The 16,986-nt window shown below is 52.8% G+C and overlaps 1 protein-coding gene across 6 annotated transcripts in view; it reads left to right on the top strand.

Moving 5' to 3' along the window:
• Nucleotides 1-16,986, top strand: part of LOC119974221 (rho GTPase-activating protein 32-like) — a 223,389-nt gene that overhangs the window by 103,083 nt on the left and 103,320 nt on the right. For all 6 annotated transcript variants that reach the window (XM_038812981.1, XM_038812977.1, XM_038812979.1 and 3 more), the window contains one exon: nucleotides 5,335-5,408. In XM_038812981.1, coding sequence (XP_038668909.1) covers nucleotides 5,335-5,408 — 74 coding nt within the window. The remainder of the gene's footprint in view (nucleotides 1-5,334; nucleotides 5,409-16,986) is intronic.

Genomic DNA, 16,986 nt, shown 5'->3' with positions numbered 1-16,986 from the left:
TCCCCCAGATAGAGTTACAGATTGGAATCTAATCAAGAGGTTTGGGTTGGTTGATATATAAATTTTTTAAAAATAAATGTTTTTAATTCAGTTTTCATGTTTTATATTGAACAAATTACAAATTGTTAGAGAGAGAGAAAAAAAAAGAACACGAAAAAATTAACATATATATTTACAGGTAAGCATCTTCGTAATAATAATTGTGGCCTCCCCCCTTTAGCCAGCATACATATTTTACATTCTCCAATATGGCCGAGGCACATGTTTATTGGCATTTATTTACAGTTTGGTTTTGGGCCTTAGCTAGCCATCAAACCTCCATAACGAACCTGTAGCCCCCCCCGCCCCCCCCCGGCAACCTTCCCCCGATTCCCATCCATTTTCCCCTGATTCTTGCCACCCGACTATTCTTCCTCTGTTCGTTGGCCACAAACAGGTCCCGGAACAATTGCATGAATGGCTCCCACGTTCTGTGGAAGCGGTCGTCCGACCCTCGGATGGCGAATTTGATTTTCTCCATTTGGAGAGATTCCGAGAGGTCGGACAGCCAGTCTGCAGCTCTGGGCGGTGCTGCTGTCCGCCAGCCAAACAGGATTCTACGGCGGGCGATCAGGGAGGCAAAGGCAAGGGCGTCCGCCCTCCTCCCCAGGAATAGATCTGGCTGGTCTGAAACCCCGAAGACCGCCACAATCGGGCATGGCTCCACCCTCACCCCCACCACTTTGGACATAGCCTTGAAGAAGGCTGTCCAGTACTCCACAAGTCTGGGGCAAGACCAGAACATGTGGGCCGTGGTTGACCGGGGCCTCTTTGGCACCGTTCACATCTGTCCTCCACCTCCGGGAAGAACCTACTCATACGGTTTCTCGTTAAGTGGGCTCTATGCACCACTTTTAGTTGCGTCAGGCTGAGCCTTGCGCACGTGGAGGTGGAGTTGACCCTATGCAGTGCTTCGCTCCAGAGTCCCCACCCTATCTCCATCCCCAGGTTGTCCTCCCATTTCCTTCTTGTTGCGTCCAGTACGGTGTCGTCCCTTTCTACCAGTCGGTCATACATGTCGCTACAGTTCCCTTTCTCTAGGATACTTGCGTCCAGTAGGTCTTCCAGTAGTGGCGGTTGTGGGTACGTCCTTGTCTCCTTTCGTAGGAAGTTTTGAGCTGCAGGCACCGTAGCTCGTTCCCCTGGCTAGCCAAAATTTCTCTGTCAGTTTGTCCAGTGTTGCGATCCTGTCGTCCGTGTATAGGTCCCTGACTGTCAGTGTCCCCCCGTCCTGCCTCCACCTTTTGAAGGTGGCGTCAGTCAGTGCTGGTGTGAACCTATGGTTGTTGCAGATGGGAGCCTTGTCCGACATTTTGGTCAGGCCAAATTGCTGCCGCAGTTGGTTCCAGGATTGGAGGGTGGCTGTCACCACTGGGCTGCTGGAGTGTTTTTTGGGTGGGGATGGGAGTGCTGCCGTGGCGAGGGCCCGGAGGGAGGTCCCCATGCAGGAGGCCTCCTCCGCACGCACCCACTCGGCTTCTGGCTCCTGGATCCATCCCCTTACTTGCTCGGCTGTTGCCGCCCAGTGGTAGAATTGTAGATTCGGGAGGGCTAGCCCCCCCCTGGATTTTGTTTTTTGTAGGACCTTCTTTGGGATCCTAGCATTCCCCCCCCCCTTGCGGGTGTACTGGGAAGATCTCACTTTTGCTCATGTTGAGTTTGTAGCCCGAGAAGGCTCCAAACTCTTTCAGGAGCGCGATGATTTTGTCCATGCTGCTTTGTGGGTCCGAGATATAGAGGAGCAGATCATCCGCATAGAGTGGTTGATATATAAATAATGGATACCTGGGAATGAGTGATAGACTGAAATCTATTTGCGGGGTTTGGGTGTTTTATAGAATGAATAACAGACACACGGGAGTGTGTTACAGACTGGAATCTGATCGAGGGTTCATGGTGGTTTATGTATAGCGGGACAGTAGCATAGTGGTTAGCACTGTTGCTTCACAGCCCCAAGGTCCCAGGTTCGATCCCGGCTTGGGTCACTGTCTGTGTGGTTAGGGTTAGTTACAGACTGCAATCTAATTGAGGGGTTCAGGGTGGTTTATATATAGAATAACAGATACCCAGGTTAGGGTTAGTTACAGACTGGAATCTAATCGAGGGGTTTAGGGTGGTTTATATAGAATAACAGATACCCGGAGTGAGTTCCAAAATGGAATCTAATCAAGAGGTTCGGGGTGGTTTACATGTAGAATAACAGGTACTCGGGAGTGGGTTACAGACTGGAATCTAATCGAGGGGTTCAGCGTTGTTTATATATAGATTCAATGATACCCAGGGGTGAGTTACAGACTAGAGTATGATGGAGAGGTTCGAGGCGGTTTACATAACAAATACCCGGGAGTGAGCTACAGATGGAATGGAATCGAGATGCTCGGGGTGGTTTATATGTAGAATAACAGATACCCCGGAATGAGTTACAGACTGGAATTTAATTGACAAGTTCGGGGTGGTTTATGTGTCGTTTAATAGATACCCAGGAGTGAGTTACAGACTGGAATAGAATTGAGGGGTTCACGGTGGTTTAGATGTAGAATAACAGATATCTGGGAGTGAGTTACAGACAGGAGTCAAATCGAGGGATTTATGGTGATTTATATATAGAATAACAGATTCCCGGGAGTTTGTTGCAGAGTGCAATCTAATCGAGGAGTTCAGGGTGGTTTATATATAGAATAACAGATACCGGGAGTGAGTTACAGACTGCAATCTAATCGAGGGGATCCGGATGGTTCACATATGGATTACTATATACCCGGGAGTGAGTTACAGTCTGGAATCTGATCAAAAGGTTCGGGATGGTTTAAACATAGAAAAACTGATATCTGGGCACCACGGTGGCACAGTGGTTAGCCCTGCTACCTTATGGCGCTGAGGTCCCAGGTTCGATCCCAGCTCTGGGTCACTGTCCGTGTGGAGTTTGCACATTCTCCCTGTGTTTGCGTGGGTTTCTCCCCCATGACCCAAAGATTTTGTTTTCATAAATTTCAGGTACCCAACTTTTTTTTCCAATTAAGGGGCAATGTAACGTGGCCAATCCATCTACCCTGCACATCTTTGGGTTGTGGGGGTGAAACCCACGCAGACATGGGGAGAATAGGCAAATTCCACACAGACAGTGACCCAGAGCTGGGATTCGAACCCGGGTCCTCAGCATCGCAGCCCCATGTTAACCACTGCGCCACATGCCGCCCTCCAAAGATGTGCATGGTAGGTGGATTGGCCACTCTAAAATTGCCCCTTAATTTTTACAATTTATTCATAAAAAAAGTAAAAGATATCTGGGAGTGCGTTACAGACGGGAAGCTAATCGAGATTTTGGGTTAGGGGGTGCAGGGGAGTTTATGTATAGAATAACAGGAACCCGGGATTAAGTTACAGACTGGGATCAAATCGAACAATACGAGGTGGTTTATATAGAGAATAACTGATACCGGGGAGTGAGTTGCAGGTTGGAATCTAATCGGGGTGTTTGGGTGGTTTATATATGGGGCGGACTTCTCCGCACCCCACGTGGCGAGGGAGAATCGTGGGAGGGCCTCCCGACATTTTTTACGCCCCCTGGCTCCCCCAGCGATTCTCCCCCCCCCCCCCAGTTCGGGAAAATCGCCACTCGCCGTTTTTCACGGCGAACGGCGATTCTCCGAGCCCGATGGGCCGAGCGGCCGGCCCTTCACGCCCGTTTCACCACGGCAGCAACCACACCTGGTCACTGCATTCGTGAAACGGGAGCCAGATGCCCGATTGGGGCATCCAGGGGACCGATTTGGACGGGAGCACTGCGACTGTGCTCGGGAGGGGACAGGCCCGCGATCGGTGCCCACCAATCATCGGGCCAGCATCCAAAACGGACGCACTCTTTCCCCTCCGCCGCCCGGCAAGATCAAGCCGCCACGTCTTGCCGGGCGGCGGAGGAGAAAGACGACACCGCGCATGCACGTGTTCGTGCCGTCTGCACGCTGATGTCATCCGCGCATGCGCGGGTTGGAACCGGCAACCCGCGCATGCGCGGATGACATCCGAAAAGCGCCATGGCCCGCTCCTAGCCCCCCGGGTGGGGGTGAATTAGTTGCGGGGAGCGAGCCCCGAGGCTGTCGTGAAGCTCGGCCGATTTCACGACGGCCATCCCGATTTTATCGGGAGCGGAGAATACCGCCCATAGTGTACAGATACCCGGAAATGAGTTACAGACTGGAATCTAATCAAGGGTATCAGGATGTTTTATATATAGAATAATAGATACCGGGGAGTGAGTCACAGACTGAAATCTAATTGAGGGGTTCGGGGTCGTTTATATATAGACGAACTGATACCCGGGAGTGAGTTCCAGACTGGAATCTAATCGAGGGGTTTGGGCTAGTTTATATGCAGAATAATAGATACCCAAGAGTGAGTTACAGACTGGAACCTACATGGAGAGGGGGGGGGGGGGGGGGGGGGTGGGGGGAGAGTCGGGGTGGTTTATACATAGAGTATATAGAGGTCTTCATCTACAAGGCACAAGTCAGGAGTGTAATGGATACTCTCTACTTGTCTGGATGAGTGTAGCTCCAACAACACTCAAGAATCTCAATACCATACAGTACAAAGCAGCCCCCCTGACTGCATCTCCTTCCACAAACATTCAAACCCTCCAACACCTATGAACAGTGGCAGCCGTGCGTACCATCTACAAGATGCACTGCAGCAACTCACCAAGGTTCCTTAGATATCACCTTCCAAACCCACAGCCACTACCACCAAGAAGGACAAGGGCATCAGATACCTGGGAACACCACCACCTGGAGGTTCCCCTCCAACTCACTCACCACCCTGACTTGGAAATATATCGGCATTCCTTCACTGTCGCTGGAAACTCCCTCCCTAACAGCACAGTGGGTGCACCTACACCTCTAGCAATTAGGACTAGCAAAAAGGGCAACTAGGGATGGCCAATAAATACTGGCCTAACCAGGGTGGTTTATGCATAGAATAACATGAGTGAGTTACAGACTGGAATCTGATCAAGGGGTTCAGAGTGGTTTATATATAGAATAACAGATACCCGGGAGTGAGTTACAGACTGGAATCTAATCGAGGGGTTCGGGGTAGTTTATATATAGAATAACAGATACCCAGGAGTGAGTTACAGACTGGAATCTAATCGAGGGGTTCGGGGTAGTTAACATATCGAAAAGCAGACACCCAGGAGTCAGTTACAAACTGGATCTAATCAGGGGTTTCCGGTAAAGTGGGGGTGGGGGTGGTGTGCGTGGATATATCTGATCATTTCTGTCTGTTTTCCCCTAATAGGCTCGCAGCACTGACAATCTGGACGTCCCGGGGGACCAGCCAAGATTGCAGATCCGGGGAAAAAGTGGGAAACGGTAAAAACCTCAACCCCCCCAAATCATACACTGATCCCCACTCCCCAAATCACACTGAACCCCAACTCCCCAAATCACACACTGACCCCCAACTCTCCAAATCACACTGAATCCCAACTCCCCAAATCACACACTGACCCCCAACTCCCCAAATCACACTGACCCGCAACTCTCCAAATCACACTGACCCCCAACTCCCCAAATCATACACTGACCCCCACTCCCCAAATCACACTGACCCGCAACTCTCCAAATCACACTGAACCCCAACTTCCCAAATCACACACTGACCCCCAACTCCCCAAATCACACTGACCCCCAAATCACACTGACCCTCAACTCCCCAAATCACACTGACCCCCAACTCCCCAAATCACACACTGACCCCCAACTCCCAAATAACACACTGACCCCCAACTCCCCAAATCACACACTGACCCCCAACTCCCCAAATCACACGGACTCCCAACTCCCCAAATCATACACTGACCCCCAACTCCCCAAATCACACTGACCCCCAACTCCCCAAATCACACTGACCCCCCAACTCCCCAAATCACACACTGACCCCAACTCCCCAAATCACACCGACCCCCAACTCCCCAAATCACACTGACCACCAACTCCCCAAATCACACACTGACCCCAACTCCCCAAATCACACCGACCCCCAACTCCCCAAGTCACATTGACCCCCAACTCCCCAAATCACACACTGATCCCCAATTCCCTAAATCACACACTGACACCAACTCACAAATCACACTGACCCCCAACTCCCCAAATCATACTGACCCCAACTCCCCAAATCACACTGACCCCGACTCCCCAAATCACACTGACCCCCAACTTCCCAAACCACACACTGACCCCCAACTCCCTAAATCACACACTGACCCCAAATCACACACTGACCCCCAACTCCCCAAATGACACTGACCCCAACTCCCCAAATGACACTGATCCCCAAATCCCCAAATCACACACTGACCCCCAATTCCCCAAATCACACACTGACCCCCAACTCCCCAAATCACACACTGGCCCCCAACTCCCCAAATCACACGCTGACCCTCAACCCCCCAAATCACACTGACCCCAACTCACCAAATCACACAAACTCCGAACTCACCAAATCACACACTGATCCCCAACTCCCCAAATCACACACAGGCCCCAACTCCCCAAATCACACTGACCCCAACTCCCCAAATCACACTGACCCCCAACTCCCCAAATCATACACTGACCCCCAACTCCCCAAATCACACACGAACCCCCAACTGCCCAAATCACACACTGACCCCCAACTCCCCAAATCACACTGACCCCCAACTTCCCAAACCACACACTGACCCCAACTCCCCAAATCACACTGACCCCCAACTCCCTAAATCACACACTGACCCCCAAATCACACACTGACCCCCAACTCCCCAAATCACACTGACCCCCAACTCCCCAAATCACACACTGACCCCCAACTCCCCAAATGACACTGACCCCAACTCCCCAAATCACACTGATCCCCAAATCACACACTGACCCCCAATTCCCCAAATCACACACTGACCCCAACTCCCCAAATCACACACTGGCCCCCAACTCCCCAAATCACACACTGACCCTCAACCCCCCAAATCACACTGACCCCAACTCACCAAATCACACAGACTCCGAACTCACCAAATCACACACTGATCCCCAACTCCCCAAATCACACACAGGCCCCAACTCCCCAAATCACACTGACCCCAACTCCCCAAATCACACTGACCCCCAACTCCCCAAATCATACACTGACCCCCAACTCCCCAAATCACACACTAACCCCCAACTGCCCAAATCACACACTGACCCCAACTCCCCAAATCACACTGACCCCCCACTCCCCAAATCACACTGACTGACCCTCAACTCCCCAAATCACACTGACCCCCAACTCCCCAAATCACACACTGACCCCAACTCCCCAAATCACACTGACCCCCAACTCCCTAAATCACACACTGACCCCCAAATCCCCAAATCACACGCTGACCCCCAACTCCCCAAATCACACTGACCCCCAACTCCCCAAATCACACACTGACGCCCAACTCCCCAAATCACACTGACACCAACTCCCCAAATCACACACTGATCCCCAAATCCCCAAATCACACACTGACCCCCAATTCCCCAAATCACACACTGACCCCAAACTCCCCAAATCACACACTGGCCCCCAACTCCCCAAATCACACTGATCCCCAACTCCCCAAATCATACACAGGCCCCAACTCCCAAAATCACACTGACCCCAACTCCCCAAATCACACTGACCCACAACTCCCCAAATCATACACTGACCCCCAACTCCCCAAATCACACTGACCCCCAACTCCCCATATCACACACTAACCCCCAACTGCCCAAATCACACTGACTCCCAACTGCCCAAATCACACTGACCCCCAACTCCCCAAATCACACTGACCCCCAACTCCCCAAATCACACTGATCCCCAACTCCCCAAATCACACACTGACTGTCAACTCCCCAAATCACACACTGACCCCCAACTCCCCATATCAGACACTGACCCCCAACTCCCCAAATTACACACTGACCCCAAAACTCCCCAAATCACACACGAACCCCCAACTCCCCAAATCACACACAGACCCTCAACTCCACAAATCACACTGACCCCAACTCCCCAAATCACACACTGACCCCCAACTCCCCAAATCACACTGACCCCAACTCCCAAATCACACACTGACCCCCAACTCCCCAAATCACACGGACCCCCCAACTCCCAAAATCACTCTGACCCCCAACTCCCCAAATCACACACTGACACCCAACTCCCCAAATCACACACTGGCCCCGCAACTCCCCAAATAACACACTGACCCCCAACTCCCCAAATCACACTGACCCCCAACTCCCCAAATCACACTGACCCCCCCCAACTCCCCAAATCACACACTGACCCCCAACTCCCCAAATCACACTGACCCCCAACTCCCCAAATCACACACTGGCCCTCATCTCCCCCAATCAGACAGTGACTCCCTACTCCCCAAATCACACACTGACCCCCAACTCCCGAATCACACACTAACCCCCAAATCCCCAAAACACACTGCCCCAACTCCCCAAATCACACTGACCCCCAACTCCCGAAATCACAGACTGACCTCCAACTCCCCAAATCACACACTGACCCCCAACTCCCCAAATCACACTGACCCCCCAACTCCCCAAATCACACACTGACCCCCAACTCCCCAAATCACACTGACCCCCAACTCCCCAAATCACACTGACCCCCCAACCTCCCCAAATCACACACTGACCCCCAACTCCCCAAATCACACTGACCCCCAACTCCCCAAATCACACACTGGCCCCCAACTCCCCAAATCGCTCTGACCCCAACTCCCCAAATCACACTGACCCGCAACTCCCCAAATCACACTGATCCCCAACTCCTCAAATCACACTGACCCCCAACTCCCCAAAACACACTGACCCCCAACTCCCCAAATCACACTGACCCCCAACTCCCCAAATTACACACTGGCCCTCATCTCCCCCAATCAGACAGTGACTCCCTACTCCCCAAATCACACACTGACCCTCAACTCCCCAAATCACACACTAACCCCCAAATCCCCAAATCACACTGAACCCCAACTCCCCAAATCACACTGACCCCCAACTCCCGAACTCACACACTGACCTCCAACTCCCCAAATCACACACTGATCCCCAAATCCCCAAATCACACACTGACCCCCAATTCCCCAAATCACACACTGACCCCCAACTCCCCAAATCACACACTGGCCCCCAACTCCCCAAATCACACACTGACCCTCAACCCCCCCAAATCACACTGACCCCAACTCACCAAATCACACAGACTCCGAACTCACCAAATCACACACTGATCCCCAACTCCCCAAATCACACACAGGCCCCAACTCCCCATATCACACTGACCCCAACTCCCCAAATCACACTGGCCCCCAACTCCCCAAATCACACACTAACCCCCAACTGCCCAAATCACACTGACTCCCAACTGCCCAAATCACACTGACCCCCAACTCCCCAAATCACACTGACCCCCAACTCCCCAAATCACACTGACCCCCAACTCCCCAAATCACACTGATCCCCAACTCCCCAAATCACACACTGACTGTTAACTCCCCAAATCACACACTGACCCCCAACTCCCCAAATCACACACTGACCCCAAACTCCCCAAATCACACACTGATCCCCAACTCCCCAAATCACACACTGGCCCCCAACTCCCCAAATCACAAACTGGCCCTCATCTCCCCCAATCAGACAGTGACTCCCTACTCCCCAAATCACACACTAACCCCCAAATCACACTGAACCCCAACTCCCCAAATCACACTGACCCGCAACTCCCCAAATCACACTGACCCCCAACTCCCCAAATCACACTGACCCCCAACTCCCCAAAACACACACTGACCCCCCACTCCCCAAATCACACACTGTCTCCCAACTCCCCAAATCACACTGACCCCAACTCCCCAAATCACACACTGACCCCCAACTCCCCAAATCACACTGACCCCCAACTCCCCAAATCACACACTAACCCCCAACTCCCCAAATCACACACTAACCCCCAATTCCCCAAATCACGCACTGAGCCCCAACTCCCCAAATCACACACGGACTCCCAATTCCCCAAATCACAAACTGACCCCCAACTCCCCAAATCACACACTGACCCCCAACTCCCCAAATCACACTGACCCCCAACTCCCCAAATCACACTGACCCCCAACTCCCCAAATCACACTGACCCCCAACTGCCCAAATCACACTGACCCCCAACTCCCCAAATCACACACTGGCCCCCAACTCCCCAAATCACACACTGACCCCAACTCCGCAAATCACACTGACCCCCAACTCCCCAAATCACATTGACCCCCAACTCCCCAAATCACACACTGATCCCCAACTCCCCAAATCACAAACTGGCCCTCATCTCCCCCAATCAGACAGTGACTCCCTACTCCCCAAATCACACACTAACCCCCAAATCACACTGAACCCCAACTCCCCAAATCACACTGACCCGCAACTCCCCAAATCACACTGACCCCCAACTCCCCAAATCACACTGACCCCCAACTCCCCAAAACACACACTGACCCCCCACTCCCCAAATCACACACTGTCTCCCAACTTCCCAAATCACACTGACCCCAACTCCCCAAATCACACACTGACCCCCAACTCCCCAAATCACACTGACCCCCAACTCCCCAAATCACACACTAACCCCCAACTCCCCAAATCACACACTAACCCCCAATTCCCCAAATCACGCACTGAGCCCCAACTCCCCAAATCACACACGGACTCCCAACTCCCCAAATCACAAACTGACCCCCAACTCCCCAAATCACACACTGACCCCCAACTCCCCAAATCACACTGACCCCCAACTCCCCAAATCACACTGACCCCCAACTCCCCAAATCACACTGACCCCAACTGCCCAAATCACACTGACCCCCAACTCCCCAAATCACACACTGGCCCCCAACTCCCCAAATCACACACTGACCCCAACTCCGCAAATCACACTGACCCCCAACTCCCCAAATCACATTGACCCCCAACTCCCCAAATCACACACTGATCCCCAATTCCCTAAATCACACACTGACCCCAACTCCCCAAATCACACTGACCCCCAACTCCCCAAATCACACTGACCCCCAACTCCCCAAATCACACACTGACCCCCAACTCCCCAAATCACACGGACCCCCAACTCCCGAAATCACACTGACCCCCAACTCCCCAAATCACACACTGACACCCAACTCCCCAAATCACACACTGGCCCCGCAACTCCCGAAATCACACTGACCCCCCAACTCCCCAAATAACACACTGACCCCCAACTCCCCAAATCACACTGACCCCCAACTCCCCAAATCTCACTGACCCCCCAACTCCCCAAATCACACACTGACCCCCAACTCCCCAAATCACACACTGACCCCCAACTCCCGAATCACACACTAACCCCCAAATCCCCAAAACACACTGCCCCAACTCCCCAAATCACACTGACCCCCAACTCCCGAAATCACAGACTGACCTCCAACTCCCCAAATAAAACACTGACCCCCAACTCCCCAAATCACACTGACCCCCCAACTCCCCAAATCACACACTGACCCCCAACTCCCCAAATCACACTGACCCCCCAACTCCCCAAATCACACACTGACCCCCAACTCCCCAAATCGCTCTGACCCCAACTCCCCAAATCACACTGACCCGCAACTCCCCAAATCACACTGATCCTCAACTCCCCAAATCACACTGACCCCCAACTCCCCAAAAAAACACACTGACCCCCAACTCCCCAAATGACACTGACCCCCAACTCCCCAAATGACACTGACCCCCCAACTCCCCAAAAAACACACTGACCCCCAACTCCCCGAATCACACTGACCCCCAACTCCCCAAAAAACACACTGACCCCAACTCCCGAAATTACACACTGGCCCTCATCTCCCCCAATCAGACAGTGACTCCCTACTCCCCAAATCACACACTGACCCTCAACTCCCCAAATCACACACTAATCCCCAAATCACACTGAACCCCAACTCCCCGAATCACACTGACCCCCAACTCCCCAAAAAACACACTGACCCCAACTCCCGAAATTACACACTGGCCCTCATCTCCCCCAATCAGACAGTGACTCCCTACTCCCCAAATCACACACTGACCTCCAACTCCCCAAATCACACACTGATCCCCAAATCACACACTGACCCCCAATTCCCCAAATCACACACTGACCCCCAACTCCCCAAATCACACACTGGCCCCCAACTCCCCAAATCATACACTGACCCTCAACCCCCCAAATCACACTGACCCCAACTCACCAAATCACACAGACTCCGAACTCACCAAATCACACACTGATCCCCAACTCCCCAAATCACACACAGGCCCCAACTCCCCAAATCACACTGACCCCCAACTCCCCAAATCACACTGACCCCCAACTCCCCAAATCACACACTAACCCCCAACTGCCCAAATCACACTGACTCCCAACTGCCCAAATCAAACTGACCCCCAACTCCCCAAATCACACTGACCCCCAACTCCCCAAATCAAACTGACCCCCAACTCCCCAAATCACACTGATCCCCAACTCTCCAAATCACACACTGACTGTTAACTCCCCAAATCACACACTGACCCCCAACTCCCCAAATCACACACTGACCCCAAACTCCCCAAATCACACACTGACCCACAACTCCCCAAATCACACACTAACCCCCAACTCCCCAAATCACACTGACCCCCAACTCCTCAAATCACACTGACCCCCCAACTCCCCAAATCACACACTGACCCCCAACTCCCCAAATCACACTGAACCCCAACTCCCCAAATCACACTGACCCCCAACTCCTCAAATCACACTGACCCCCAACTCCCCAAATCACACTGACCCCCCAACTCCCCAAATCACACACTGACCCCCAACTCTCCAAATCACAAACTGGCCCTCATCTCCCCCAATCAGACAGTGACTCCCTACTCCCCAAATCACACACTGATTCCCAACTCCCCAAATCACACACTAACCCCCAAATCACACTGAACCCCAACTCCCCAAATCACACTGACCCCCAACTCCCGAAATCACACACTGACCTCCAACTCCCCAAATCACACTGACCCCAACTCCCCAAATCACACTGACCCGCAACTCCCCAAATCACACTGACCCCCAACTCCCCAAATCACACTGACCCCCAACTCCCCAAATCACACACTGTCTCCCAACTCCCCAAATCAAACTGACCCCAACTCCCCAAATCACACACTGACCCCCAACTCCCCAAATCACACTGACCCCCAACTCCCCAAATCACACACTAACCCCCAACTCCCCAAATCACACACTAACCCCCAATTCCCCAAATCACGCACTGAGCCCCAACTCCCCAAATCACACACGGACTCCCAACTCCCCAAATCACAAACTGACCCCCAACTCCCCAAATCACAAACTGACCCCCAACTCCCCAAATCACACACTGACCCCCAACTCCCCAAATCACACTGACCCCCAACTCCCCAAATCACACTGACCCCCAACTCCCCAAATCACACTGACCCCCAACTGCCCAAATCACACTGACCCCCAACTCCCCAAATCACACTGGCCCCAACTCCCCAAATCACACACTGACCCCAACTCCGCAAATCACACTGACCCCCAACTCCCCAAATCACATTGACCCCCAACTCCCCAAATCACACACTGATCCCTAATTCCCTAAATCACACACTGACCCCAACTCCCCAAATCACACTGACCCTCAACTCCCCAAATCACACTGACCCCCAACTCCCCAAATCACACACTGACCCCCAACTCCCCAAATCACACACTGACCCCCAACTCCCCAAATCATACTGACCCCAACTCCCCAAATCACACTGACCCCAACTCCCCAAATCACACTGACCCCCAACTCCACAAATTACACTGATCTCCAACTCCCCAAATCACACTGATCCCCAACTCACACTGACCCCCAACTCCCCAAATCACACTGACCCCCCACTCCCCAAATCACACTGACCCCCAACTCCCCAAATCACACTGACCCCAACTCCACAAATCACACTGATCTCCAACTCCCCAAATCACACTCTCCCCAACTCACACTGACCCCCAACTCCCCAAATCACACTGGCCCCCACTCCCCTAATCACACTGACCCCCAACTCCCCAAATCACACTGACCCCAACTCCCCAAATCACACTGATCTCCAACTCCCCAAATCACACTGACCCCAACTCCCCAACTCACACTGACCCCCAACACACCAAATCACACAGGCCCCAACTCCCCAAATCACACTGACCCCCAACTCCCCAAATCACACTGACCCCCAACTCCCCAAATCACACACTAACCCCCAACTGCCCAAATCACACTGACTCCCAACTGCCCAAATCAAACTGACCCCCAACTCCCCAAATCACACTGACCCCCAACTCCCCAAATCAAACTGACCCCCAACTCCCCAAATCACACTGATCCCCAACTCTCCAAATCACACACTGACTGTTAACTCCCCAAATCACACACTGACCCCCAACTCCCCAAATCACACACTGACCCCAAACTCCCCAAATCACACACTGACCCACAACTCCCCAAATCACACACTAACCCCCAACTCCCCAAATCACACTGACCCCCAACTCCCCAAATCACACTGACCCCCCAACTCCCCAAATCACACACTGACCCCCAACTCCCCAAATCACACTGAACCCCAACTCCCCAAATCACACTGACCCCCAACTCCTCAAATCACACTGACCCCCAACTCCCCAAATCACACTGACCCCCCCAACTCCCCAAATCACACACTGACCCCCAACTCTCCAAATCACAAACTGGCCCTCATCTCCCCCAATCAGACAGTGACTCCCTACTCCCCAAATCACACACTGATTCCCAACTCCCCAAATCACACACTAACCCCCAAATCACACTGAACCCCAACTCCCCAAATCACACTGACCCCCAACTCCCGAAATCACACACTGACCTCCAACTCCCCAAATCACACTGACCCCAACTCCCCAAATCACACTGACCCGCAACTCCCCAAATCACACTGACCCCCAACTCCCCAAATCACACTGACCCCCAACTCCCAAATCACACACTGTCTCCCAACTCCCCAAATCAAACTGACCCCAACTCCCCAAATCACACACTGACCCCCAACTCCCCAAATCACACTGACCCCCAACTCCCCAAATCACACACTAACCCCCAACTCCCCAAATCACACACTAACCCCCAATTCCCCAAATCACGCACTGAGCCCCAACTCCCCAAATCACACACGGACTCCCAACTCCCCAAATCACAAACTGACCCCCAACTCCCCAAATCACAAACTGACCCCCAACTCCCCAAATCACACACTGACCCCCAACTCCCCAAATCACACTGACCCCCAACTCCCCAAATCACACTGACCCCCAACTCCCCAAATCACACTGACCCCCAACTGCCCAAATCACACTGACCCCCAACTCCCCAAATCACACTGGCCCCCAACTCCCCAAATCACACACTGACCCCAACTCCGCAAATCACACTGACCCCCAACTCCCCAAATCACATTGACCCCCAACTCCCCAAATCACACACTGATCCCTAATTCCCTAAATCACACACTGACCCCAACTCCCCAAATCACACTGACCCCCAACTCCCCAAATCACACTGACCCCCAACTCCCCAAATCACACACTGACCCCCAACTCCCCAAATCACACACTGACCCCCAACTCCCCAAATCATACTGACCCCAACTCCCCAAATCACACTGACCCCAACTCCCCAAATCACACTGACCCCCAACTCCACAAATTACACTGATCTCCAACTCCCCAAATCACACTGATCCCCAACTCACACTGACCCCCAACTCCCCAAATCACACTGACCCCCACTCCCCAAATCACACTGACCCCCAACTCCCCAAATCACACTGACCCCAACTCCACAAATCACACTGATCTCCAACTCCCCAAATCACACTCTCCCCAACTCACACTGACCCCCAACTCCCCAAATCACACTGGCCCCCACTCCCCTAATCACACTGACCCCCAACTCCCCAAATCACACTGACCCCAACTCCCCAAATCACACTGATCTCCAACTCCCCAAATCACACTGACCCCAACTCCCCAACTCACACTGACCCCCAACACACCAAATCACACTGACCCCCACTCCCCAAATCACACTGACCCCCAAATCACACTGACCCAAACTCCCCAAATCACACACTGACCCCCAACTCCCCAAATCACACACTGACCTCCAACTCCCCAAGTCACACTGACCCCAACTCCCCAAATCACACACTGACCCCCAACTCCCCAAATCACACTAACCCCCAACTCCCCAAATCACACTAACCCCCAACTCCCCAAATCACACTGACCCCAACTCCCCAAATCACACACTCACCCCCAATTCCCAAAATCACACTGACCCAGAACTCCCCACTTTACACTGACCCCCAACTCCCCAAATCACACTGACCCCCAACTCCCCAAATCACACTGAACCCCAACTCCCCAAATCACACACTAACCCCATCTCACCAAATCACAGACCCCAACTCCCCAAATCACACTGACCCCGACTCCCCAAATCACACTGACCCCCAACTCCCCAAATCACACTGACCCCAACTCCCCAAATCACACTGACCCCCAACTCCCCAAATCACACACTGACCCCCAACTCCCCAAAACACACATTGACCCCCAACTCCCCAAATCACAGTGACCCCAACTCCCCAAATCACACTGACCCCCAACTCCCCAAATCACACACTGACCCCCAACTCCCCAAATCACACACTCACCCCCAACTCCCCAAATCACACACTCACCCCCAATTCCCCAAATTACACTGAC

This window comes from Scyliorhinus canicula, chromosome 12 (assembly GCF_902713615.1).
Source record: "Scyliorhinus canicula chromosome 12, sScyCan1.1, whole genome shotgun sequence".
Taxonomy (NCBI): Eukaryota; Metazoa; Chordata; class Chondrichthyes; order Carcharhiniformes; family Scyliorhinidae; genus Scyliorhinus; species Scyliorhinus canicula.
The sequence above is the reverse complement of the archived record's forward strand: the minus strand, read 5'-3'. Positions and strand labels throughout refer to the sequence as shown.